The sequence below is a fragment of the Phasianus colchicus genome, chromosome 33 (genome assembly GCF_987193195.1).
Source record: "Phasianus colchicus chromosome 33, bPhaCol1.hap1.1, whole genome shotgun sequence".
Lineage (NCBI taxonomy): Eukaryota > Metazoa > Chordata > Aves > Galliformes > Phasianidae > Phasianus > Phasianus colchicus.
Genome location: NC_143468.1, coordinates 587,925 through 615,000, shown reverse-complemented (window position 1 = coordinate 615,000; position 27,076 = coordinate 587,925). Strand labels below are relative to the sequence as shown.

The window sequence follows — 27,076 nt, the reverse complement described above, 5'->3', positions numbered from 1 at the left end:
AGTAGTTCCAAGTCAGATGAGAATGTTTGCCACTTTTTTTTTTTAGTTGAATTGAATGAAGTTGCTGTAGCTTTTAACTTGTAATACCCATCCCATCTTGAATTTTTTCAAGGGGATAATTTAAATTATCTCAGAAAATAGACTGTGCTGATGGTACTTCTGTTGATGAAACTCTTCCTTGTGGGAACAGCGTCCAGGTTGTAGACATTTGGAATTTGGACCTTTATAGAAGATGGAACCCTGGCCCCCACAAAGCTAAAGAGAAATCTCTTCTTGAATCCAGTATGATCAGACTTTCTCCCTGTCCTCCAGGTTTTCCAGGGAAGAATGTAATATATAGTAACATAACCAAAATGTGACACGTTCTCAGGGCAAAGTCCCTGCAGGTAGTTCTGGGAAAAGAAAAAAAAAAAAAGAAAAAAAAAAAGAGAGATAATAGTGGTATGCAAATTCTATTTATTTATGTGTTCGTACAAGTGCTGTTGTATTTTTTTCTAAGTTGTACAAAGCATTTTGCAGCTCAAATGGAGTTGGGGAAATGCCCTCTGTAAGCTCCATGGTTCGCAGGGAAGCCACAGTATTTGGCATGCCATCAGGAACTGCACTGCGAGGCAGGGACTAAATGTGCAGTTTTCTTTGAACTTTCAGTGTGCAATTTTTATACAGTGAAAAGCTACAGGTTATAAAGCAGTTCAGAAGCTCTAAAAGATCCTCTCTCTCTTAGACATTGCATATTGAGGCTGATTTTGTACATTTCCAAAATTTGGCCACTTCAGCACCAGGAAAACACAGACAATCTCAGGGATGTTCAATCTTCTCTAATGGCTGAGCCAAATATGGAAAGGCATGTGAGTCAAATCAGGAAAGGCACTGTGAAGGTTTTCCAGCCTTCCCTAAGTAATTAATGTCAGAATCAACACATAACATTTTGCTGTTGCCTCAGCAACTTTTACAGTAGGTTTCCTTTTTAAACGTGCTTTCATTTTTCCAGTTTCGTGCTCTTAGAATCTTGTCCAGTGAATCTTGTGTTTGGATTTTATGGACTTTTGATCATATTCCTTAGAAGATAAAGCTTTCAGAATGTTACAGACATCTTGAACACTGAAGAACTATCATTGTTGACAAGGTGTCTGACCACAGACCAGTGTTCCGAATGAAGGAGAGTGTCAGTTTCCTACTTTTAAAACCAAATTTCCTGAACACTCAAGTTACAAGGAAATGGCCTTATTTATATATGGAAACAGATGTGTTAGAAGCCAGCAACAGGCTTGGTTCATCTCTGTCCTGTTATCACATTCATGCTTGTTTTTCCTTGCTCTTGCAGAACTTTAGAGAAACTCTTCCCAGTACATCAGCAATCCCTGAGCTGAAACAACACAAAAATATCTTGAATATGATCTTGTGTGTTTGTTGCAGACAAGTACAGACTCCTATGTCTACCATACCTCTAAAGCAGAATGAGGGCCAGAGTCATCTCACTCTTCCATTGTTCCTGGTAGGAAGTTTATGATGTGTTTTGGGCCTGAAAGGGATAATATATTGACAAATCCAAGTTCACTCTTACAACTGCAGCACAGTTAAGGAAGGTCAAGGATTTTACATTACTATTAGTTTAATTCCACTGAAACAGCTACTGTTGTTTCTTTTCAGTCTTCCTACGGACAAAGAGAAAAAGGCAGGGAGCAGAAAGAAGAGGGAGAACATTTAAGTAATTTATATTTCACAGCTTTAAATAAAGTTTTCATTTTGTTTAAATCCCACATTACCTTTGCCTTTCAAAAATTTTCCAATAAAAGAATTTCCCACAAAACAGCATTTCCAGGTAATGGCCTTTCAGTATATTAAGGGACTGTAAGAAAGAAGGAAACATTATTTGACAGGGTCTGTTATGATAGGACTAGGAAAAATTATTTCAAACCAAAAAAGGGGAGATTTAGATCAGATATAAACAAAAAGTGTTTTACAATAAGGGTAATGAGGCACTGAAACAAGTTGCTCAGAGAGGTCATGAAAGTCCCATCCTTGGAGACACTCAAGGCCAGGCTGAACCTTGAGTTCTGAGTTCTCTGAACAACTTGATTTAGCTGTAGGCGTCTCTGCTAGAGTGAGGGAAAAAAAGAGGAAAGGGGTAGGACCATCAGTCTCAGGTGTATGCTGCACCCTCTTTGGCAAGTACTTTTGATTCACTGTTCCAACTGCAAACTGAGCACACAAATACGCAGAACTTTCTTTGATAAGCACTTTTAGTTCCGTTTTCCAACTGAGTACAGAGTACTCTGCACCATTTCCATATACAATTTTGGTTTCCTGTTCTGACTGCAAATTAAGCACATTTTCAGTTCCTTCTCTGACTCCAAGCAATGCCCCAGTGTTTGAGACACTGAAACAGTTATAGTCTTCTTCCAGAGTGGTGTTTTGGTGCTTAGCAGAGCTAAAGAGAAAGAGAAAAACAAATATGAGATATATATTTTACAACCACGGTAGCGATTATCAAAGACACAGATCCATACAGTCACATCAAATCAATATTTATAAGCCATTTTCCACATCCTGTGTCTCCCACTGATTCCAGCATTGAGGCAAGCCAGAATTAAACCAGTCAATCAGCTTTGCAATGGCTTGAAAAAAATCCCACCTCCTGCCTGAGACCTATTTCATTTTTGCTTAGACTTCTGCAATGGAAGTGGTGGTGTTCTACATGGTGACAGAACACACACCTTCAGTTAAGTTCAGCTTACAAGACACTTCTTCCTTTAACAATAGTAACATATCTAGTGAAAACTGATTTTGTAATCAGGGCGGAGGGACTCACCCAGGGTCACCATCACGTGTAGGGCTCTGTTGGAGTGCAGAGATTCCTGAAGAAAGAGCTGCCACAGGTGCTCCAGTGGCCTCCTCCCTGCTGGGCACTGTGCTCCTCCTTCTCTGGGATTGCAGGGAGCTGCTCTGCAGCTGTGTCTGCCTCCCACAGCCCAGTGGCCCAGCTTGGCCACACATGAGCTGCATTGCCGCGTCCCATTGCACAACCCCAGCACAGCTGTGAGGGGCAGCAGGGACACGAAGTACACCGGAGCCCCATCCAGACGCGGGGCTCACCACGGGATACAAGGCAGCAGGGACACCAGGCAGTGGATGGCCCTGGGACAGCCATGGCAGCAGATGAGCTCTGCGCCGTCCCCGCACACTGCACACTCATCCTCATTGTCGTGCCGTGGGTGGGCATACAGAGGCTCGCCATTGGCAACAGGATGCCACCCAGGCTGCAGGGCATCCTGGCACCTACTATCCATCACAAACACAATACACTGACTGTATCTGGGACAAGGATCTTGTGTGCCCAGGCTGTTGTAGCCAGGGACGGCAGGGTGTCTGAGTTCCAGGCTGCCCGTAGTGGGCCAGTATAGAGGGATATACCAGGCACAGCGTGATGGTCACCCGTGCTGATACTGAGGTGGGGGGTGTTCGGTGTTTGAGTATGTTTGGAAGGGTAAGGAGGCACGTGTGTGTGTGTCCTGTGGTGTGCCATGCGCGTGCGGTGCCGTGAAGAGCGCCACTGCAGGCTTGTAAGTGCCATTATGCGACGCTGACTTGGCTAGGGTTGATACTGGGGGACATCATAAGCCCTACTCAGAGCAGATCCGGGATGTATCCTTGGATGGGTGAGGTGCAGGGAGTTGTGTGTTCCATAGGCTTGCGTTTTTTGTTCGTGGCTACTTTTCCCCTTGTGTGGAGGGTGCTGTCAGTGGTGTGAAGATGAGAAGAGCGCTGGAGCAGGAGCAGGAGGCGCATACAGCCATCCGACCCTGGCAACGCCCGATCGCTTCCGATCTCGGATGCTAAGCAGGGTCGGGCCTGGTTAGTACTTGGATGGGAGACCTCCTGGGAATACCGGGTGCTGTAGGCTTTTGCTTTCCCGCTTTGGTCCGGTGGGGCTGGGCGGTGCAATTTCATTTTGGGATGCGCCGCTACTTTTCCCCATCTGTGGTTGGTGGTATCTGTGGATGGTACCAAATATAGAGAAAGAGAATAGGAAAGCTAACCTTAGGTCAGTTAAAGGAAAGCAAAGCAATGTAAGGGAAAGAGTGAAAAAAAGCAACGTTGCAGGAATGGAGAAATGTGGGAAGAGCTGAGCCCCGGCCTGGCACAGGAGCTGCGCGGCAGGAGAAGAAGCTGAGCCCAAAGGTAAGAGGAGCTCCTTGGGGTTTTTTGTGGGCTTGAAGCCTTGGGGTTTTTTGTGGGCTTGAAGCAAAGCTGAGAAGCCGTGCCCGGGAGGAGGTGTGGGTAGCTCCAGGCCACCTTGCTGTCTCCCCAAGAGATGCGGGCTGTGGGCTAGGCAGCGGGCAGGAGTGCTGGCCAGAAGCAAGCATCTATGTGGAGAAAGGCAAAGGGCGGAGGAGGTTGAAGGGGAGCTACCGGGCATGGGCTTGCTCAGCAAGGGGAGCAGAAGCCTGAAGGGCACGAGAAGGGAATAGAGAAGGGCATGCAGAAGGAGAGAAGCTGCGAGCAGAGTTAAGAGGCACTTGTCAGAGCAGCAAGCAGAGCAGGCAAGTGTTGAGATTGGGAGCAAGTAGCAGCAGACACCAAGAGCATCAAGAAGAAGGAAGTGATGAGAAGGTAAGTGAATGGCAGGCAAGGCAATGGTAGGCTAAGGCAGGCAGAAGGGGAGGGGCAAGGGAGGTGAGGGGAAGGGAGAAAAGAGGGGATGGGATGAGAGGGGAGGGTTAAAGGAAATCGTATGATCAAAACCAGAAAAGAAGGCACAAAAAGAAAAAATAGAAAAAAAAAAGAAAAAGAGAAAAAGAATAGAATACGTAAAAAGAAAAAAAAGACAATAAAAAAATGAAATAAGAGACTAAAAAGAAAAAAATGAGAAAAAAGAAGATATGAAATAAGAAATAAAGAAAGGAAAAACAAGTATAGAAAAAGAAGAAAGCTAAAGAGAAAAGAAGAAAAGAACAAAGTAAAGAATAACACCTAAGAAAAGAATGGGTGGTAATACATACAGAGAGAGCAAAGTATAGCTAACGTATTGTGAAGTACCTCACCTTCATTATAACTTATATTTCTGAGTCAAAAGAAATATACATACAGAAAAATGCAAAATATATACATATATATATGTAATATACATAATACATACAGAAAACACAAAATTCAGTAAGAAGCAGAGGCAAATCTACTCTCAAAGATCACATCCTGGACTCTCCTGTTGCCTTCTATGGACTCAACAACAGGCAATTTAGAAACTCCTTTTATATCCTGTTTTACGACTTTCATGCACCGTGGATCAAAGTGGCTATATATAAGCAAAAATGCAACTTTGATTAGACTTTCAAAAAAATAGTTTAAATTAGATTGAGCTTCAATTCCAAAATAAAATTGCACAGGAATCAAACCTAAGTATAATGAAGTTTTCCTTCTGGGTCAGATTAAAACAGCAGTTTGAAGGTCTTGTAATTTGAATGCTCCATCTCAGTGTGCTGAGATAAGAATATCCATAATCTGCATTTCTGTAGTTCATTTTAGCTAGGAACTGCAAACTGCACGTACAGATACCCACCAGCTGTGTTTGATAGTGATTCAATAAGAAAATAACCATCACAGAGGGACCATTTAAGGCCACTGAAATAAAGTCATTTCTGAGATATGAAATGTCTGCCTCTTTACCTGATAATAACAATATGAAAATAAAACAAAAAAATAGTACAGCATTATTTTTTCTTTGTATTTTAAAGGTGATTCAAAGTTTTTGTTCTACTCTTATTCAAGACAAGGCTCTGGGCAGCCTGGCCTGTTGGTTGGTGACCCTGCACATAGCAGGGGATTGAAACTAGATGATCTTTGAGGTCCTTTTCAACCCAGGCCATTCTATGATTCTAACACAAACACAGAGCTACCTCCGAGCTGGCAGTGTGACTGCTTGGAGACTGTCTATGCCAGTCAGCCAGACCTACAGGAGGAACTATTGGACAATGCTGACCATTCCTGGATTCATCAACAGAAGCAGTTTTGTGAGACAAGGCAGCTGTAAGGCAGGATATGCAGTAACTGCTACTGACAAGGTAACTGAAGCAAAACATTACCTGTGGGGACTTCTGCTCGGAAGGCTGAAATAACTGCCTTGACCAGAGCCTTAAATATATGGACAGATACTAATTATGTATTCAGGGTGGAATGCGCTCATAATACCATCTGGAAAGAGAAGGATTGCTCACACGCAAGGAAAACATTCAGTACGATGTAAATCTACCAGAGACTGGCTATTATACATTGTAAAGGACATCAGAAAGGTAGCACTGTACAGGAAACCGGAAATACGATGGGAGGCCAGGTGACAGAACAGGCAGTTTGAAGAAGGCTTTAATTCCAGATGGCAAACTTAGAATCTCTGAACCTGAGATGGAACCTGTAAAATATTCTAGAGAGGAATCTAATTAATGATTTAGAAGAGAAGAAAGCAAGCTGACAGATGGGTGCACGCCCAGATGGACATACTGTTACGGCCTTTAGTATTTTATGGAAATTGGTTCTAAGAGAAGATACATACTGGGGGAACAAACACTACAAAGTACAATCCTAGTACCAGGAACAGGGGAGAAGCGGGCCTATTGGGAAAGGGAACCTTCAGGGGCAACAATGGCATACTGATTTCTTGGAAATCCCAAGAAAAGAGGAGTATCGCTGTATGTTTGTACTGATAGCTTTTTAGGGTGGCTGGAAGCATTCCCTTGTAGAAGTAATAAGGCATGTGAGGTGGCTGAAGTATTGTTACGGGACTTTATTCCTACAGGACTTTATTCCAAGAAGCCAGGGAACTACTTGGTCTGTCAAGGAAAGTGCGCTGTCAAAAGTTAAACTCATAAAGAAGAGTCAGCTACTAATTTGCTTTATCTCAATGTACACAGGAGGTGTTTTAGCCTGGGAAGAGAACTTCTTCTACAGTGTAATTAGTAACTTTTCTAAAACTTTAAACTTCTCTGATTGCTAGGTCTGCACACGACGACCAAAAGCAGAGATGAAAGTACCGTGGTTAGCAGTCCCATCACTAAATTGACCTGCTCAGTACAAATATAAAAGCGGTCAGATTTGCACAGGGGCAGACGAGGAAGCTGCTGCTAACAGCACTATTATTTTAGGACCAAAATTCAACCTTGTATTTTGAGCACACAATGGGATGACCCAACTTGTAAGCAGATGCATGAATGATTCCACATATTCTCCCTTATCCTATCCTTATTCTAATGCACATGTAAGCAGCTTGTTCTTTAAGTATGTGCCTTTCTTGCCCTCCAATACGTGGGCTAGGTGGGAATAGTCCCTCTGCATTTGGCGTGTGCGCAGCGCTTATTAAGGATACCTGCTTTAGAACTGCTCTGTGGTTACAGAGTTTGATTTCCATACATCAGTTGGAGATGGAAGCTGAGAGCGTGGGGGGGATGGGGAAGGAGGATTCCTTGGGAACACAATTGGAGAGGAATGGAGTCAAATTTCAGCATCAAACCAGTAATTTGGCCCAAAGGAACACACCGCATCATAGAACAAACCATCCCAGATGGGAACAAGGCCATAAGGCACCATCTCCAAAATTAATCAGAGGAGTCTAGGATGGTTTGGGGTTGGGACAGTGACAGCAATAAAAGGGAAGAAGGAGGGTGCCCTCCCTCTGCCCCACTTTACCTCATTGTTTTCCTTCCCACCTTAAACAGAGCATCCAACTGAGGGGTTTTGGACCACACCCTTTGCTCAGCAGCTCTCCTCATTCTTAGTTTAAAGCCTCCCTTGTGAAGCTGCCATCCTACTGATGAAAGTATCCTCACCTCCCTTCCAAGCAGACACCAATCCTCAAATAGATCCTGCAGACACAGAACCCAAGGCCTGGCAGGCACCACCAGTGCCCTCCTTTCACACCTGTTCTACATCACCACCTGGGCCCCCACACCCTGGACTACCAGCCTGCAGTCACTTTTGATGCAGTATTACCTGTGCCCACCTTTCTTCCTGGTGGCCTCACATGGTGAACCGCATTATGTGTAAAGGTTGGGTTGACCGCATTCATTGCTTGGAGTCACCTCAGCCTCCTCACCAGCAGTGAGGTCAGTGGAGCTGTGGAGCCCTTCTGTGGGGAAGAAACATCCTCCGCTGGCAGGATTCTCCAGCTTCAATCCATCACCAGATGGGAGGCTGTGCCATGGGGCAATGTGGGGCCTGCAGCTCAGAAAAGCCCCTGAGCACTGCAGAGACAAGCAGGTGGTCTGTGATGCCTTCACAGCATTATTCACCAACAGTTACAAACACCCGCAAAAGCAAACAAGAACCACGTTCTGTAGTGATAAGAACACACAGCTTAGCAGACAGAAGCATAGGGCTTAGGAGAAAGTTGTATTTCAGAGGTTGGTACGGAATTTCATATCACACAAAGGCACCACAAGCAAAGTTTCTAATAGCAGTGTTATCCAGGAGTCCCAGCAGGCAGTGCTAGCATATTTGGCACATGACCCCAGAGCAAGGCAGCTCTGGGTACGAGGCATCAGGAAGTACTGATGAGATGTGCTTTATGGACAGGTCATTCCTCCATAGGTACCGTTCCAATGACAGCAATGAACTGAGAGCAAAGGCTTGACACACAAACCTGATGGTTTACACTCCCACCAGGCAAGTCAGACAGACCAAGACTATGAGGCTGACCTGTAACCAGGCATAGTGCAGCTAAAGTTCCTTCTGCAGTCACTGGGGCAGTTTCCCCACCTCCAGACCTACAGGCAACGTACACACAAAGCACAGCAAAGCTGTTCATGCTCCACACTCAGAGAGCAAGTTGACAAGTTGGAGCTTTACAAGGACCATGGAGGTGTGGCACTGATGGACATGGTTAGTAGGCATGGTGGAATGGACTAACATTCGATTTGGTGACCCTAGAATCATTTAGGTTGGAAAAGATCAATATGACATCAAATTTGATTTTATTTTAGATGATTTTTTTTGGAGGTGTTTAATTATCTTCCAAAAGCTAAAGCCAGGCTGCATTCTCTCCATATGATGACAGTTAATTCTTCCCTCTACAAACTCCTACATCCAAATCTGCATCATTTGACAGGAATTACTGGTAAATGCAGAGGGACAGCTTGAAAGGAAATAACAAAGCTTGCACAGATTGGTTATAGCTAGTAAAACAAAGCTTTTTTTTACTAGGGTGAAACAGAACTGCCATTAGCCAACCAGAGCATTAATTAATCAAAATCACTGCTCATAGCAATTAATTTAAAACAAACAAACAAACGAAACAACTGAGAGAAATCCTTAAGATTCCCCCCCTTCCCATAATGCAAGACATACACAAGGAATCCTTCAAGCCTTGCCGCCACAGAGCTTCAGCAGAACTTTCCTGTAGTCTCCTGAGCAGTCTCCTTGGGAATATAAAGGTGAATAAATGAGAAGAAGGGAAAAGAGGAGGATAGAGAGAGGAGCAAGGACAATAAGGAGAGAAGGAGAGGAGAGAAAAGATAGAGCAGAACAAAGGAAAAAGGGGGGAGAGGAGCTTCTAAGGGGGAAGAACAGAAGAATCTCAAGGTCAGTTTGCGCTTCACTGGGATAGGCAGCGGACCTTTCAGGTCCTCCCACAAGGGTACGTGCATTTGCCAACATACTGTCATAATCTAGTGGCAAGTGACCTGGCTAATTGGGGAAAACCTGACAATGTCAACTTATATCATTACACTGATGATCTCATGTTGACATCCAACTCATTGGAGGCGGTAGGACAAGCAGCAGATTCATTAACTACTTATCTGCAGGAAAGAGGATGGGCTATGAATCCTCAGAAGGTGCAATTTTACGGGCCTGTCCGTAAAATTCCTTGGGTCAGGGAAGACCAAAGTACTACCCAGTGCTGTAATAGATAAGGTTCAGGATTCCCAGTCCCTACAACAAGAAAGCAGCTGCAGGAGTTTTTAGGTATATTGGGGTACTGGTGCTCCTTTATACCTCATTTAGCACAGTGCTGAGGCCACTGTACAGACTTACGAAGAGGGGGCAGCTATGGGACTGTGGAGAATGGAACAGGATGCTTTCCAACAGGCAAAACTGACAGTTAAACAAGCCCAGGCATTGGGTATATTTGATTCTACTCTCCCAGCTGAATTGGATGTTCATGTCATTCAGGACGGCTTTGGTTAGGGCCTGCGGCAACGCCAGAGTTCTGTTCAGACCCGCACTGGATTCTGGTCTCAAGTCTGGCACAGAGCAGAAGAAAGATACAGTATGATTGAAATACAGTTATCGGCTGCCTACACTGCATGGCAGTAGAGCCGAAAACTTAAACGGCTCAAATCTTAGTGAAGACCACTGCCAATTCAGGGGTAGGTGAAAGATCTGACCCACCTTCCTGAGAAGGGGGTGGCCCAAACACAAACAGTGGCATGATGAATCATCTATCTCAGCCAGAGAGAGGAGTAATCTATCTTCATCTCCATTAAAAGAAGAACTTCAGAAGATCCTTGACCCAGTGACATATCACAGCAATGCACCAAAAGAAACATTGGTCGCTCCACCAGAGAAGAGTCCCGTTCAGGAGGGGAAATATCCTATCCCTGAAGATGCCTGGTACACAGATGGGTCCAGCAAGGGCAACCCGAGCAAGTGGAGAGCGATAGCATACCCTCCCTCCACCAAGACAATCTGGTTTGATGAGGGAGATGGTCAGAGCAGCAATGGGCAGAACTGCAAGCCGTGTGAATGGTTATAACCAAGGAACCCAGTGATGGAATCCTGAATATCTGTACAGACAGTTGGGTTGTGTATCGGAAGCTCACTCTTTGGATTGCACAGCAGGCCACCCAGCTAGGAATGGACTATCCATGCCTGACCAATCTGGGGCAAAGACATGTGGTGAGACATATGGAATGCAGGTAAACACAGGACTGTACGTGTCTACCACATCTCTGGTCACCAACCCCTACAGTCACCAGGAAATGGCAAAGCTGGCCACACTGTCTCAAGTTGATGGATTGAGAATTCACTGCCTGAGAACATTGTCCATTGGTTACACCAGAAACTATAGCATGCTGCACAAAAGACAATGTAGGCAGCTGCTAAAGCACAGGGGCTGCCCATACAGCTACATGACATCACCCAGGGATACTGAGACTGCGACGCTCACTCCAAGATGAGACCAAGATCATTGCCGGAAACAACAGCCCATCTTGCTAGAGGACACAATCCTCTCCAGCGATGGCAGGTCAATTACACTGGACCCCTTCCTCGGTCTGAGGGGGCGAGATATGCCCTGACCTGCATCGACACTGCAAGTGGGCTTCTGCAGGCCTATCCAGTGCCAAAAGCAAACCAGGCATATACCATCAAGGCACTGACTAAACTGATGTCTGCCTACGGGACACCTCAAGTCATCGAGAGTGACCAAGGGACTCATTTTACTGGTGCAACGATACAGGGCAGAAGAAAATAACATCGAATGGCGATTCCACCTGCCATATAATCCAACGGGGGCAGGCCTCACTGAATGTTATAACGGTATTCTTAGAGCTGCCCTAAAGACAGACTCTCAGTCCCTGCAGGGGTGGACAAAAAGATTCCATAAAACCCTGTGAGACCTGAATGAAAGACCTAGAGATGGCAGACCAAGCGCCCTAAGAATGCTACAGACAACATTTGTCTCCCTGCTTAGGATCCAAATTACAGGCACTGATCATCAGGTAAGATCCCATATTGGTAATGAAAATAATCTGCTCCCAGCCCTTCATAATTTAGATCCAGGTGCCCATAGAATAAAATCACCTTGGAAGGTACAGGTAGGACCTAAGTGGTGTTGGCTACTTGCACTTTGGGTGAAATTATAAGGTGGTGGGATGCTCGGTAGTCCCTCCAATAATAGGTCCATGGCCTACTGATATTGTGGTCAACAATCCAATCTTTATTACTAAAGGACCCTATCATGTCCCTATGACAGATCAGGACACCTCCTCTGGTATATAGATATAGTTATGCAGCTGCAGATATCTGGCCAAATGGTGGCTGGGGCATGCCCCAGTGCAAGTTGAAGTGCTGACCCAGGATACGGCCTGTATCTTGCCCTGGAGAGCATACCTTTCTCTCCTGGTACCTCTGAAACATCTGTATTACTCCCTGTATAATCAACAAATATACTGAGTGGTGTGGTTAGGCTGGTATCTACAAATCGTATAGCTAGAAAAATTATCATGGTGAAAAGGGATAATTGGAAATAAATGAAAATGCTCACCCGTGTCCTGGGCTCACAGAAAAAACTCCAAGGGGAGCAATCTCCAGAGAGAGATCCTTCCCGAGCGGCAGTCAGCCCTTACATCGGGTCCAGGAGCGGTGCAGCCAGACTCCACCCCTTCTGGTAGCGCAGCTGAACAAGAAAGAAAAGAAAAAGCCTGGACGTTTGTGTGAGCGTGGCTGCTGATGCCCATCGACGACCCCGAGAAGACGATCCACGCGGGGCCGAACTACCCGAACTACCGCGACCGCCGCCTGCAGCGGGATGCCGAAGTGCCCGCAGAGCTGTTCGTTGTAGCGAGTTCCGCAGCGCCATGGCCGGGCTTCGCCGCCCGCCCGGACGCCCCGCTCCCCCACCTGCGGGCAGCCGCCAGCCCGCGCTCGCCGCTCTCCAGGAAGTCCCGCACGGAGCGGGGCGGCGCGGGCTCAGCCTCGCTGCGGTCCCCCACGTCCCCGCCCTCCTCCTCCTGCAGCGCCAGCCGGAGCCCGGCCGCCCCAGGGCCCCAGAAGCGGAGCGGGCGCACGGCGATGGGCGTCGCCTCGGGCAACCGGGCCGGGGCCGCGCGGGACGCGCGCGGTGATGGCGCAATGACGGCGCGACCGCGGACGGAAAGGACCCCGCGCGGAGCGCCCGCCCCGTTCCGTGGACCGACCGATGGGAGCGCGGCGAAGGCGGGGTCGAGCGGGGGCTCTCTGTCAATGGCGGCTGCGCAGCCGCGGAGCTCCGTGCGGGGAAAGCGGCGTGCCTCGGGGGACGCCGGGCGGTCAGGGGAAGACGGAGCGGGGGCACCGCCGTCGGCCCCGTCTGTCCCCCGTCTGCACCGAGCCGTTCTCCGGAGTCGTCGTTAGGATGGGAGCTGGTTGGGAATACGGTCATTTTTCTGTTTATTGCTCTGTATGTTAAACGATTAAATGTTTAGCATTCCTTTTGCTACATTTCTGCCTGCAGTCATTTCTGCAGCTCCAAAGACCCCCCCGTCCCCGGGCCCACCTCAGTGCAAGGACAGAGTAGCACAGCGGCCGCGTCATAGGACTGCAACCGCCGGCCCCGTTGCTCCCCCCACAAATCCCCTCCCCTCCTCAGCGCCGCGTGGGAAATGGCTGGGCTGGGATTCTGGGAGAGCCGGGGCGGCTCAGCCGGCAGAAGAGGAGGCTCGGGGGGATCCCGGGCACGGCCATCGGTCCCTGCAGGGAGGTGCGGAGAGGGCGGAGCCGGGCTGCGCCCGGCGGTGCCCAGCAGCAGGGCCGGAGGCTCACGCTGCAGCACAGCAGGTTTCCCCGCAGTTCTGCCGGCGCCGCGCTGCTTCCCCCTGCTTGCACCAGGCAGGCTGCAGAGCACGTGCACGCAGCGCACACCCAGAGGTGCCCGTGCCATAGGGTGCGTCCAGCAGCTGGGGGATGTTGGGGTGGTTGCAGAGAGCCCAGAGCTGCGGCTCCCCCAGCTCCTCCTCGCTGCTGCTGCCAGTGCCCCCGTCGCCTCGTTTTGTGCCTGGGGAAGGAGATGGTCACGTACTGAGCATCGGGTGTGTTGACGTGGGGGCACTGGGCAGGACTGGTGGCTCTGGGAAGCTACTGAGGGCCGCAGAAAGCACTGGGCTCATGTGCAGCACTGGGTCAGTTCTGGGTTCCCCAGCTCAAGGCAGACTCTCCTGTACAAGTGCTGCAGGGAAGCTGCTCTGGGGGGAGGTTGTACTGCGCTCATCTCCAGAGGTCCCTTCCAGCCCCTGTGTTTCTGTGACAGGTGGATGTGTGAAGGAAGACAGCCAGCAGGTGGAAGTTTGGTGGCTTTCCAGAGTCAAAGCATGGCAGCCCTGCAATGCCGTCGCATGTTTGTGTGTCATCAGCCACGTCCCTCCTTTTGCTTCCATTCACTGCAATGGGAGCTGAGTCGAGTGCACCTACAGGGATGGGGCACCCACAGCCTCTCTGTGCAGCAGTGCCAGGGCCTCAGCTCCGTCTGTGATGAAATTCCCTGACATTTAATGCAAATCTCCCCATTAAAACCATTCCCCTTTGTCCCATCACCATCTCAACACGTAAAAAGTTCATTTTCATCATGTTTTTCATCTCCCTTGAAACAAAGGAAGTCCACAATGAGCAGCCACACCAAGCGTTGGTGACAGGGCAGGCACAGAGCAGTGCCTGTGACAGTGTCACAGAGAGTCCTTGTGAGCTCAGGGGAGAGGGGCTGACCTCAGCAGTCACGGAACCCCCCGCTGCCACTCTCAAGCTCCCTTGGCAGGTAAGGCAGCAGGCTCCTCCTGCTCCTGGCATTGAGGCCCTCCAGCTGATCCCACTGCCCCCGATCTCACCCCAGTGCCCATTTGGGCATTTCTCCACAGACAGAACCCCTTCAGGGATGCTGACGGTGCTTCCGACACCTGACGCCGCTGTATTTGGATCTTTTGTGCCACCACCGACCACTGCTGCAATGCAGCCCAGCATCGGTGGATCAGTGCCAGTGTCACCGCAACCCCTCCCTGTCCCCAGTGGCACCCACATGGTGCCTCAGGCCTCTGTCTGGCCTGGGGTACTAGGTGACCAGGGACAGGGAGCGCAGCTCCCACCTGGGGGGCCGCCTCCAACTGTGGTTCAGCTGCCACCTGGGGGGCAGCAATTACCACTGTTGATGCTCCTACCTGGGGGGCTGCACCCAGGCATGGCTCCCCCCACGGCCCCTGCCTGCTGCTGGGGGCATCCCCTGCTGGCAGGGATGCTGCAGCCCCAGCAGCCAATGGGGCTGTGGCCTGGGGCCGTGTTCCATGGGGAGCCCCCGCCGCCTGCAGGCAGCTGCCCGCTGCAGGCCCCCAGATGCCCTGTCCTTCCACCAGCACCTTCAGAGCAGCAGCAGGTGCTCCCCGTGCCCTGCACCCTGCCCAGCAGCTGGGAGCAGATAGCGGCGTCCTTTGGAGATGCCGTGGTGCACACAGAGGACCAGGGGCATCCAGCACCCACCAACGTGTCCCCCCGTCCCACCACGGCTCCACACACCTGTAGCACCTCAGCGTTGGAATCAGGTGGTGAATTTGGGGGCTGCAGAGTGGGTGGCAGGCTGTCCGCACCAGCTGGCTGTTGAAAAGCTGGCATTGCCTCACTGGGGATTTCCTTGCTTTTCCATCAGGGACAATGAGCGTAGACATCTCAGAGGACATCATGGACACTGATGACCTCCTGACATGGATGAACAATGGTGAGTTTGGGGGCAGCAGAGCTGGCAGGGGGGGGTTTGCACTGAGTGGCTGTGGGAAAGCTGGAATTGCCTCTGTGGGGATTTTCTTCCCTTTTCCAGAAGTGGCATCCAACACAGAGATCCCAGACGACATCCTGGACATGGATGACCTCCTGACGTGGGTCAACAACGGTGAGTCTGGGCGCTGCAGAGCTGGCGGTTGGGTGTCTGCATTGAGTGGCTGTGGGAATGCTGTGATCATATTCTTGCTTTTCCAGAAGTGACAAGTCGTCTGGAAGTCCCCCAGCAGAACCAGGACCTGGTTGGTGTCCAAGCAGAGGGGACCGAACACACTGAGACTGCGGAAGAGGAAAATGGTCCTGCTGATGAGCTGCTGCCAGAACTGAACATCCAGGAAAGGGCAGAGCTGCTGCAGTGGATTGATGCCACACAGCCACTGAGCCCAGCTGTCCCCAGTAGCCTCAATAGTGCTCCTTTCATCACAGTGCTCTCTGAATTTCCCTGGGCCAGCACGGAGCTCAGCGGAGAGGCAAAGGCTGACGCCAGGCCCATCAGTGACCTGTTCTGGAGGCAGCCAGCATGCTGTGGGCAGCTCTCCAAATCGCTGCCTTGTGGGGATCTGATTGAAGAGGCACAGCAGAGGCAGCCATGGGTGGTTCTCACCTGCCTGGCACTGCCAACCCCCCTGGATGCTCCCGTGCCTCCTTCACCCCACACCACACGACTGATAGAAGAGGTGCAGCAGAAGCAGCCCCGGGTGGTTCTCACCCGCCTGGCACTGCCACCCGGCTGTATCTCCTGCCATGTGCCAGGCAATGACTACGAGGATGGCACCGAGCCGGCCGAGTGCCCAGTGCCTGCCTGCACCACCAGGAAAGGCAAAAGCAGAGGGCACAAACAGCACGCTGGCAGCAACACAACCAGAAAGAGGAAGCTGCCCCTGGGCCAGGATGCTCCAGGACAGAAACGCTGGCGCTAGGCAAAGCTGGGTGGACGCAGCACGACTGGGAGTGTCCTCAGAAACCGGCCCACGTGGTGCAGCAGGAGGCACGGCCAACAAATAAGGCTACCTGTAGCCAGGGCTCCTCACCAGCCCATACAGGGCACATACAGAGCAGTGGCAGTACTCCAGGGGCACCAGCACTGGCCCCAGCCCTACCCCTCCAAACCTGGGCTGTCCACCAACATCGTCTTGGACTGGGACAATGTGGGACTGTGTTAAATTATGTTACGTTAAATCCCGTTAGATTCTGTTCAATTATGTTATATTATGTTATGTTACATTATGTTATACTATTAAATTTTTTGCATTCACTTTCCTACATCTCCACCTGTAGTCATTCATGCAGCACCAAAGCCCCCCCACACTCCCTGCAGACACCTACAGAGCAGGACGGGGCAGCACAAAGGGCCGTGTCCCAGGGCTGCCCCCACCGGCCCCATCCCTTCTCTCCAAAATCCCCTCCCCTCCTCAGTCAGTCTGCAAACGTAGGCACGGGAAATGGTTGGGATGGGATTCTGGGAAAGCTGAGACGGCTCAGCCTGCAGAAGAGGAGGCTCAGGGGAATTCTGGGCACGGCCATCAGTCCCTGAAGGGAGGTGCAGAGAGGACAGAGCCAGGCTGCGCCCAGTGGTGCCCAGCAGCAGAACCAGAGGCACTGGGCACACCACTGCAGCACAGCAGGTTTCCCTGTATGTCACCACTGAGCCCCCAGCATGGGTCAGCGCGGTTGGATATTTTTGCCAATGATCACGATGCAGGAGATGAGTGCATCCTTGTGAAATCCACCAGACATGCTAAGGCACGAGGTGTTGCTGGCACTCCCGAGGTTTTTATGGGGCAGCAGGGAGACTGGAGGGCTCGGGGCAGTAGTTGGGGGCTCTTGAAGGAACTTTGAGGTGCTATGGATTCAGAATTGTTTTTCTTCCTCATGTTTCACACAGAAGGCGGCAGTTTGGCTCAGTACCTCGGGGTAGGCGCAGGACCCCCAACAACGAAAACGTCTGTTGCCTAGAGTTCTGTGTATAGCTCTGGGAAGGATGGAGGGTGTAATAAACGTAGAACATGCACAGGACTTATGATTTACCATGACACAGGGATGACATATTCATATATCCTTTCTATATCTTTTCTATATCCCTCCAGCAGTTGGGTTAAAGCCTCCTGAGATCATATGAATGGTAAATCCCACTTGACCAACCTGATGTCATTCTATGACAAGGCGACCTGCTTAGTGGATGAGGGTAAGGCTGTTGATGTGTTCAACCTGGACTTCAGTAAAGCCTCTGACACTGTCCCCCACAGCATCCTCATGGAGAAGCTGGCTGCCCACAGTTTGGATGGGCGTACGCTCTGCTGGATGAAACACTGGCTGGATGGCCGGGCCCAAAGAGTTGTGGCCAATGGAGTAAACCCAGTTGGCAGCCAGTCATGAGCGGTGTCCCCCAGGGCTCAGTGCTGGGGCCTCTTCTATTTAGCGCCTTTATTAACCATCTTAATGAGGGCATTGAATGCACCCTCAGTAAGTTTGCAGATGACACCAAGGTGGGAGGGAGTGGTGATCTGCCTGAGGGACTGCAGAGAGACCTGGACAGACTGGATCAATGGGCTGAGTATGAGTTTCAGTAGGGCCAAGTGTTGGGGCCTGGGGGCTAGTTTCTTCTCACTGGTGACAGGATGAGGGGAAATGGCCTCAATTTGTGCCAGGAGAGTTTAGATTGGATATCAGGGAAAATGTCTTTACAGAGGGGGTGGTTAAGCACTGGAACTTAGAGAGAAGGAAGTGGTGCAGGACCACATCAAGTGCCTTGCACAAGACCAGGGAGATGACATCAGTTGCCCTCCTGTTGTCCATCAGTGCCAACACTGCATCACAAAAGGCCACCAGGTGGATCAGGCACGATCTGCCCTTGGTACAGCCATGCTGGCTGTCCCGGCTCACTTCTTCATCTCTCAGCTGCCTCAACACCTGTTCTAGGAAGATCTGCTCTATGATCTTGAATACCTATGAGGTCACTGTGACTTACACACTAGGCAGGTGTTGCATGGAAACTTTTTTCTCTGAAGAGAAGCCAAGGTGAATGTGTTCTGGGATAATTAAGCAGAATGTGACACAGCCAGCAGAGTTAAGAAATAGCTCTTTTATTCATTATTGCACGAGCAATCTGGAAAGCCACAGCTGGTGGCAGCAGTGGTTGTCCAGGTGTGGGATGTGGTCCCTGCCCCATACCCCAAGGGGACGGCTGCCATCTGCTGGAGGATGGGAGCAGGGACAGTCGCAGTGCCCAGTGGGGCTTGGGGTGACTCAATCTCTTTTGCATGGCCAGGGGGATGTAGGCCGGGCTGGGGGGCCACAGGGGCTGCGCTGGGAACAGCGGAACTGGGGTGCTCTCTAGTCTGGGGGGGGTGATGTGTTGGGGCTCTGTGGCACCCAGGCTGGATGTCTTATGGAGGCTGCTCTGCATCCCATTCACCTCCACTCACATATGTAAACAAACAGTACAGAGCAGCTTATGTCAAACACGTCCATATAACATCTCCAGATGGGAACGAGGGATCACTCCATGGTACCCTTCTCTCCCTTCCACAAAGCAGCATCTCAACCACAGATGCTGCGTGCCTGCAGTGGCACCGTGCTGATACATAACAATCCATGTGTGAAACTGTCTGGAGACAGGGAGGGGAAGAGAACGGAAAGGAGATGGAGAGGGGAGGAAAAGAGAAGGGTGGGGGGAGCCCCAAAGGCTCTGTCCTTGCAGTAACTTACCTCTGGGTTCCACCTCAGGAACAAAAGCTGTGTCTGAACAGAATACTGGATTAAAAAAAACAGTGTAGTCATCTAGAATTACAAACAGATGAGAGAAGTTCCCATTAAATGCTGTGATCTCTTTTTCCATCAGAGACCAGAGCTGGGTCACGTAATGGGATGGGAGAAAGATCCAGGTTGTTAGTTCCACAGCTACAGAATGGGCAGGGAGACCATCTGGTTGGCCATGGGCAGGTTGCAAAATACTCTCCAGACTGTGTGCATCACCATTTGGACACTCAGGCCTTACTTACTGCAGATCAGTGGTGGGCACAAAGGAAGCTGACAATAAAGGACAGGAGGAAAATGTGCAGCCAGAATTCTGCTCTCCTGAAGTTCAGGGTCCTGACTCCACTTTTTGCCATTCTTCAAGATAACAAACTCCACCAGGGCATGTCACTACAGCACAGGCTGCCTCCAATCTTAACCCTTCTAATGCTCTCCTTTGCATTGGTGAGCACCAGGTCCAGTAAGGCTTCACCTCAGGTTGGTCCATCTATTACCTGGATTATTTGGACCAGGAGATTATCCTTAACAGACTCCAGGAATCTCCTGGATTGTCTGCCACCCACTGCTATCCCAGCAGGTACCTGGGTGGTTGAAATCCCCCATCAGGCCAATAGCCCTCGAGCACAACATCTCCTGCAGCTGAAGCAAGAAGGTCTCATCAACAGCCTCCTCCTGATCAGGTGGCCTGCAGCAGATCCCAACCAATAGATGCCCTTTACTGGACTGATCCTTGATTTTATCCTACAGGCTCTCAACCTGATCATGGCTGTTCCTAGATTCACCTAGGAATGAACAGATACGCACGGGTGAGTGTCAAAATTCCACTGTCCAAAGGGGCAATGGCTTGCTGTTGTTTTTCAAGCAAGCTTCAAGCAGCATCCAAGATGCTCACCGTGTGGAGTTAGCAATAGCTGTTAATTAAGTGTGCTCAAACTCCTTCTAAAGCAGTTATCAGGTCTGATTTCATCTCAAATTAAGCTGTTTGCAAAAGCAAAACTAGCTTATGCATGCTGTGGTTCTAAGTCTTTCTGAGAAATCATTTTCCTTCCAAGGCTGCCTTTTTCACCTTAGAAGAAAAAGGGGGCGATGGCAAGGAATGAAAGGCAGGTGAGGTCAGCTGTACAAAATCCCAACACAGATGGATAAGCTGCATCATTAACAAGTCCAGCTTTTACTGAGGTGGTGACCAGCATCTGTGCTGTTGTTTATCTGCAGTCAGGAATGTCATATCGCCTCTTTTTTCAACCCGCATTTACTGTTTCACAAAAGAGTATCAACTTTTGATACTCGTTCATCAAACTGGGGACGAGTAGCTTGGACAGGTTGGAAGACAGCTGCTCCACACACCCATCTTGGCACGGCAGCTCCTTGCTGGATGTGCCTGTGATAGCTGGTTAGTTCCTGACAGCAATCCCCTCACAATGGGGAGGAGAGCAGCACTTCCACAGTTGGTTTTACGAGCACTAAACAAGCACAACTAAAATGCTCAAGGGAGACTGTCTTAAAGCATTGTCACAGAATGTGTTAGCTATACTGAAGACTAAAGGATATCACTTCCAGTTGGCATCAGGGAGAAGACACAGAATAGCAGAATCACAGAATTGCCAGGGTCGGAAGGGACCTCAAGGATCATGAATCTCCAACCCCCTGCCACATGCAGGGCAACCAACCTTCCCACGTAATGCTAGACCAGGCTGCCCAGGTTCCCATCCAATCTGGCCTTGAACACTTCCAGGGATGGATGGGGCATCCACAGCATCTCTGGGCAGCTGTTCCAGCACCTCACCAATCTCTCTGTAAAGAATTTCCCCCTGACATCCAACCTAAATCTTCCCTCCCTCAACTTAAAACCATTTCCCCTTGTCCTGCAGTTATCTACCCTTTCAAAGAGTTGATTCCCCTCCTGCTTGTAGGCTCCCTTTAGGTACTGAAAGGCTGCAATGAGGTCAACCTGCAGCCTTCTTTTCTCCAGGCTGAACAAGCCCAGAAATATGAGTTTTATCACAAATTTAGGACATCTTCTCCCAGAAATACCAGTTTTCTCCCCAAATGTTGGACATTTTCTCCCAGAAATACTACTTTTACACGCCTGAAGATCACACTTACCTTCATTAAGATGGCATTTGGTCACAGAAATACCAGCTTCTGCCCCCCAAAATGGGACTTTGTCTCTCCAAAACAAGATATTTTTTTCCCAGAAATACCACTTCTCTTAGAAATACCTCCAATTTCAACACAACAATACCACCTGACTCTCCTCAAGATCACACCTACTCCCAACAAAATGGCCTTTTCTCCCACATAGACCGGGTTTCTCCCAAATACACGACATTTTCTCCCACATAGACCAGGTTTCTCCCAAAGATGGCATACATTCCCGCAAAAATACCAGCTTATTCTTTAAAAAACGGCCTTTATTTCCCAGAATACCAGCTTTCTCACAGACACATGTCAAGTTCCAACCAAGTCTGCTACTATCTCCCAGAAACAGCCAGTTTCCGAGAAATACCTGACGTTTGCTCTCCCAAATACTACTTGACACTCCTCCAGAGGACATTGTCTCCCCTATTTACCACGTTTTCTCCCCAAGAGACCACTTAGCACACTCCAGAGGACATTTTCTCCCCTATTTACCATGTTTTCTCCCCACGAGAACACTAGGCACACCAAAAAGACCACCGTTGCTCTCCAGTACAAGATATTCTTTCCCACCTGTTCCCTCTTTCTCCTTCAGCTATGTCATTTCCTCCCAGAAATGCCACTTTTCCCTTGGAAATTTCACCTTCTCTTCCAAAAAGAGGAGATTTGCTCCCAGAAATACCCCTTCTCTTACAACTGCCACACGCTTTCTCCCCAAAAAGCCTCCATGACAATGCCAAATGGGACACTTGCAGCCAAGAAGAGGACACCTTCTCTCAGAAAGACCACTTTTCTCCCCAAGAGAGGAGATTTTCTCCCAATTGGATGACATTTGCTGTAAGAAAGACCTGTTTTCTTCCCTCCAGAGGACATTGTCTTTCCCACTGAGGACATTTTCTCCCAGAAGTGCCGCTACTCTTTGAAACACCTCCGTTTCCTCCCAAATCTACTCCATGACACGCCTCAGGATGACACTTACTCCCCGATTTGGGGCATTTTCTCCCAGAAATACCACTTCTCTCCCAAAGGGATGGCCTTTTCCCTCTCTAGCATCTGTTTCCTCACCAATACCTGGCATTTTCTCCCAGAAACACCAGCTTTCTCACAGATACATCACCTTCCCCCCCCCACATCAGACCTCTTCTCCCAGAAATACCAGGACTCTGCTGAATATTTCCCATTTCCTCCGGAACATACAGCATTAACTCCGCAAGAGGACAGTTTCTTTCAGAAATGTGGCATTTTATCACAGATACACCATTTTTATGCCCAGTAGATCTCATTTTCTCCCACAAATACCACTACTCCAAGAAATAGCTCCCATTCTCTACCAAAAATGCTGCTTTACACTCCTCAGGATCACACTTACCCCCATCAAGATGGCATTTGGTCACAGAAATACCAGCTTCTGACCCCAAAATAGGACATTTTCTCCCCAAGACAAGACATTTTCTCCCAGAAATACCGGGACTCTCAGAAATACCTCACGTTTCATATCAAGAATACTGCTTTCCACTCCTCAAGATCACACTGACTCCCATCACAATGGCCTTTTCTCCCACATAAACCAGGTTTCTCCCAAATAGACGACATTTTCTCCCACATGCACACGTAGCACTCTCCAGCAAATCCAACTCTCCCCAGCGGGTCACCGAGAGTGCCGCTTTCTGCCTTCAGCAGCAATCTCGTTTTTCTCGGGGGCCGAAAATGTGCGACCTCAAGATACCGCATTGCCTGGAAACAGGGGTTTTTTTCTCCGCAGTACAGAAACAATGGCTCATGACTTTCTATAACGACCTCCACGAAAGGACAACGTGTGCCTCTCCTGGAACATCTAGCTGCCTTATTAGAGGGGCTTTTCCCTTCTACTCTGTTCGTCACAGAATGCTGAAGAGTAGCATCGGAAAAACAGAGAAAAACGAAATGTCGCTAGGAATCAAGGGATAAGAATGAGAGAGAAGCCTAGTGCAGAATGCATGGACACAAGGAGAAGTCAGAACCGCTCCTTTGCGATGTGCGCAGAAGAAGCCGCTCGTCGGAGAAAAGCATCCGGCTGAAGTGGCTCTAACTCGGCATCCGAGAGAGACGAGACCACTGCTGAAGGCTGCAAGCGGCATTCGGGGAGAACCGCGATTTCTCGGCAAGCAACTGCAAACTCTTTGTAGCGGTTAACAGAGAGTGGCGCTGTCCACCGACGAGAGATACGTAGCGGAATTGCGATGCCGAGAACGTGCGTTTCAGCATAATACTTTTCCTGAAAACAGGGGTTTTTTCTCCGCTGGAAAGAATCCACAGCTCTCCGCTTTCTGTAACGTCCTCTCCGAAAGCACAACGTGTGTCTCTCCTGGAACATCTAGCTGCCTTATTAGAGGGGCTTTTCCCTTCTACTCTGTTCGTCACAGAATGCTGATGTGTAGCATCGGATAAAAACACAAAAACGAAATGTCGCTGGGAATCAAGGGAAAGACATAAGAATGAGAGAGAAGCGTAGTGCAGAATGCATGGACACAAGGAGAAGTCAGAACCACTCCTTTGGGATGTGCGCAGAAGAAGCCGCTCGTCCGAGAAAAGCATCCGGCTGAAGTGGCTCTAACTCGGCATCCGAGAGAGACGAGACCGCTGCTGAAGGCTGCAAGCGGCATTCGGGGAGAACCGCGATTTCTCGGCAAGCAACTGCTAACTCTTTGTAGCGGTTAACAGAGAGTGGCGCTGTCCACCGACGAGAGATACGTAGCGGAATTGCGATGCCGAGAACGTGCGAATTCAGCATAATACTTTTCCTGAAAACAGGGGTTTTTTCTCTGCTGGAGAATTTCCCACAGCTGTCGAATTTCTGTAACGTCCTCTCTGAAAGCACAACGTGTGCCACTCCTGGAACATCTAGCTGCCTTATTAGAGGGGCTTTTCCCTTCTACTCTGTTCGTCACAGAATGCTGAAGTGTAGCCTCGGATAAAAACACAAAAACGAAATGTCGCTGGGAATCAAGGGAAAGACATAAGAATGAGAGAGAAGCGTAGTGCAGAGTGCATGGACACAAGGAGAAGTCAGAACCGCTCCTTTGCGATGTGCGCAGAAGAAGCCGCTCGTCCGAGAAAAGCATCCGGCTGAAGTGGCTCTAACTCGGCATCCGAGAGAGACGAGACCGCTGCTGAAGGCTGCAAGCGGCATTCGGGGAGAACCGCGATTTCACAGCCAGCAACTGCAAACTCTTTGTAGCGGTTAACAGAGAGTGGAGCTGTCCACCGACGAGAGATACGTAGCGGAATTGCGATGCCGAGAACGTGCGAACTCAGCAGTATGCATTGCCTGAAAGCAGGGGTTTTTTTATCCGCTGGAAAGAATCCACAGCTGTCTAATTACTGTTACGTCCTCTCTGAAAGCACAACGTGTGCCTTGCCTGGAACTTCTAGCTGCCTTATTAGAGGGGCTTTTCCCTTCTACTCTGTTCGTCAAAGAATGCTGAAGAGTAGCATCGGAAAAACAGAGAAAAACGAAATGTCGCTAGGAATCAAGGGATAAGAATGAGAGAGAAGCGTAGTGCAGAATGCATGGACACAAGGAGAAGTCAGAACCACTCCTTTGCGATGTGCGCAGAAGAAGCCGCTCGTCGGAAAAAAGCATCCGGCTGAAGTGGCTCTAACTCGGCATCCGAGAGAGACGAGACCGCTGCTGAAGGCTGCAAGCGGCATTCGGGGAGAACCGCGGTTTCTCGGCAAGCAACTTTTAACTCTTTGTAGCGGTTAACAGAGAGTGGCGCTGTCCACCGACGAGAGATACGTAGCGGAATTGCGATGCCGAGAACGTGCGTTTCAGCATAATACTTTTCCTGAAAACATTGGTTTTTTCTCCGCAGGTATGAATCCACAGCTCTCCGCTTTCTGTAACGTCCTCTCCGAAAGCACAACGTGTGCCTCTCCTGGAACATGTAGCTGCCTTATTAGAGGGGCTTTTCCCTTCTACTCTGTTCGTCACAGAATGCTGAAGAGTAGCATCGGAAAAAGAGAAAAACGAAATGTCGCTAGGAATCAAGGGATAAGAATGAGAGAGAAGCGTAGTGCAGAATGCATGGACACAAGGAGAAGTCAGAACCGCTCCTTTGCGATGTGCGCAGAGCGGCTTCGCTCGTCCGAGAAAAGCAACCGGCTGAGGTGGCTCTAACTCGGCATCCGAGAGAGACGAGACCGCTGCTGAAGGCTGCAAGCGGCATTCGGGGAGAACCGCGATTTCTCGGCAAGCAACTGCTAACTCTTTGTAGCGGTTAACAGAGAGTGGCGCTGTCCACCGACGAGAGATACGTAGCGGAATTGCGATGCCGAGAACGTGCGAATTCAACATAATACTTTCCCTGAAAACAGGGTTTTTTTTCTCCGCAGGTATGAATCCACAGCTTTCGAATTTCTGTAATGTCCTCTCCGAAAGCACAACGTGTTTCTCTCCTGGAACATCTAGCTGCCTTATTAGAGGGGCTTTTCCCTTCTACTCTGTTCGTCACAGAATGCTGAAGTGTAGCCTCGGATAAAAACACAAAAACGAAATGTCGCTGGGAATCAAGGGAAAGACATAAGAATGAGAGAGAAGCGTAGTGCAGAGTGCATGGACACAAGGAGAAGTCAGAACCGCTCCTTTGCGATGTGCGCAGAAGAAGACACTCGTCCGAGAAAAGCATCCGGCTGAAGTGGCTCTAACTCGGCATCCGAGAGAGACGAGACCGCTGCTGAAGGCTGCAAGCGGCATTCGGGGAGAACCTCGATTTCTCGGCAAGCAACTGTTTACTCACCGGAGCGATATAGCGCGAGTGTCGCTATCGACCCACGAGAGCGAAATAGCGGAATTGCGATGCCGAGAACGTGCGAATTCAGCAGTATGCATTGCCGGAAAAAAGGGTTTTTTTTCTCCGCAGGTATGAATCCACAGCTTTCGAATTTCTGTAATGTCCTCTCCGAAAGCACAACGTGTGTCTCTCCTGGAACATCTAGCTGCCTTATTAGAGGGGCTTTTCCCTTCTACTCTGTTCGTCACAGAATGCTGATGGGTAGCATCGGATAAAAACACAAAAACGAAATGTCGCTAGGAATCAAGGGAAAGACATAAGAATGAGAGAGAAGCGTAGTGCAGAGTGCATGGACACAAGGAGAAGTCAGAACCGCTCCTTTGCGATGTGCGCAGAAGAAGACACTCGTCCGAGAAAAGCATCCGGCTGAAGTGGCTCTAACTCGGCATCCGAGAGAGACGAGACCGCTGCTGAAGGCTGCAAGCGGCATTCGGGGAGAACCGCGATTTCTCGGCAAGCAACTGTTTACTCACCGGAGCGGTTCAGCGCGAGTGTCGCTATCGACCCACGAGAGGGAAATAGCGGAATTGCGATGCCGAGAACGTGCGAATTCAGCAGTATGCATTGCCTGAAAAAAGGGTTTTTTTTCTCCGCAGGTATGAATCCACAGCTTTCGAATTTCTGTAATGTCCTCTCCGAAAGCACAACGTGTGTCTCTCCTGGAACATCTAGCTGCCTTATTAGAGGGGCTTTTCCCTTCTACTCTGTTCGTCAAAGAATGCTGAAGAGTAGCATCGGAAAAACAGAGAAAAACGAAATGTCGCTAGGAATCAAGGGTTAAGAATGAGAGAGAAGCGTAGTGCAGAATGCATGGACACAAGGAGAAGACAGAACCGCTCCTTTGCGGT

The 27,076-nt window shown here is 49.5% G+C and overlaps 1 protein-coding gene, 1 long non-coding RNA gene and 1 pseudogene across 3 annotated transcripts; 2 read left to right on the top strand and 1 right to left on the bottom strand.

Moving 5' to 3' along the window:
- Window positions 1-419: 419 nt before the first annotated feature.
- On the bottom strand, window positions 420-12,751 carry LOC116238873 (uncharacterized). Of its 2 annotated transcripts, XR_016460806.1 has the most exons (7): window positions 12,610-12,751; window positions 12,254-12,385; window positions 2,813-3,995; window positions 1,767-2,431; window positions 1,606-1,655; window positions 1,446-1,522; window positions 420-1,366 (listed from the first exon to the last, which is right to left on the bottom strand). It is a non-coding gene; the product is annotated as an uncharacterized LOC116238873 (long non-coding RNA). The 2 variants fall into 2 exon arrangements; XR_004168997.2 differs by lacking the exon at window positions 12,610-12,751 and having other exon boundaries at window positions 12,254-12,495.
- Window positions 3,786-3,904, top strand: LOC116238877 (5S ribosomal RNA; annotated as a pseudogene).
- Window positions 12,752-14,538: 1,787 nt separating the features above from the next.
- Window positions 14,539-16,751, top strand: LOC116238874 (uncharacterized). The gene is made up of 4 exons (XM_031608795.2): window positions 14,539-15,269; window positions 15,374-15,442; window positions 15,542-15,613; window positions 15,700-16,751. Exons 1-4 carry the CDS (start codon window positions 14,612-14,614, stop codon window positions 16,419-16,421), a joined length of 1,521 nt encoding a protein of 506 aa, XP_031464655.1. The 5' UTR covers window positions 14,539-14,611; the 3' UTR covers window positions 16,422-16,751.
- Window positions 16,752-27,076: the final 10,325 nt, after the last annotated feature.

Coding starts and splice junctions, on each gene's coding strand:
- LOC116238874 (XM_031608795.2), top strand. CDS start 14,612: ATGCTGACGGTGCTTCCGACACCTGACGCCGCTGTATTTGGATCTTTT. Junction 15,270..15,373: donor CACCTCAGCGTTGGAATCAG/GTGGTGAATTTG, acceptor CTTTTCCATCAG/GGACAATGAGCGTAGACATC. Junction 15,614..15,699: donor CCTGACGTGGGTCAACAACG/GTGAGTCTGGGC, acceptor TTGCTTTTCCAG/AAGTGACAAGTCGTCTGGAA.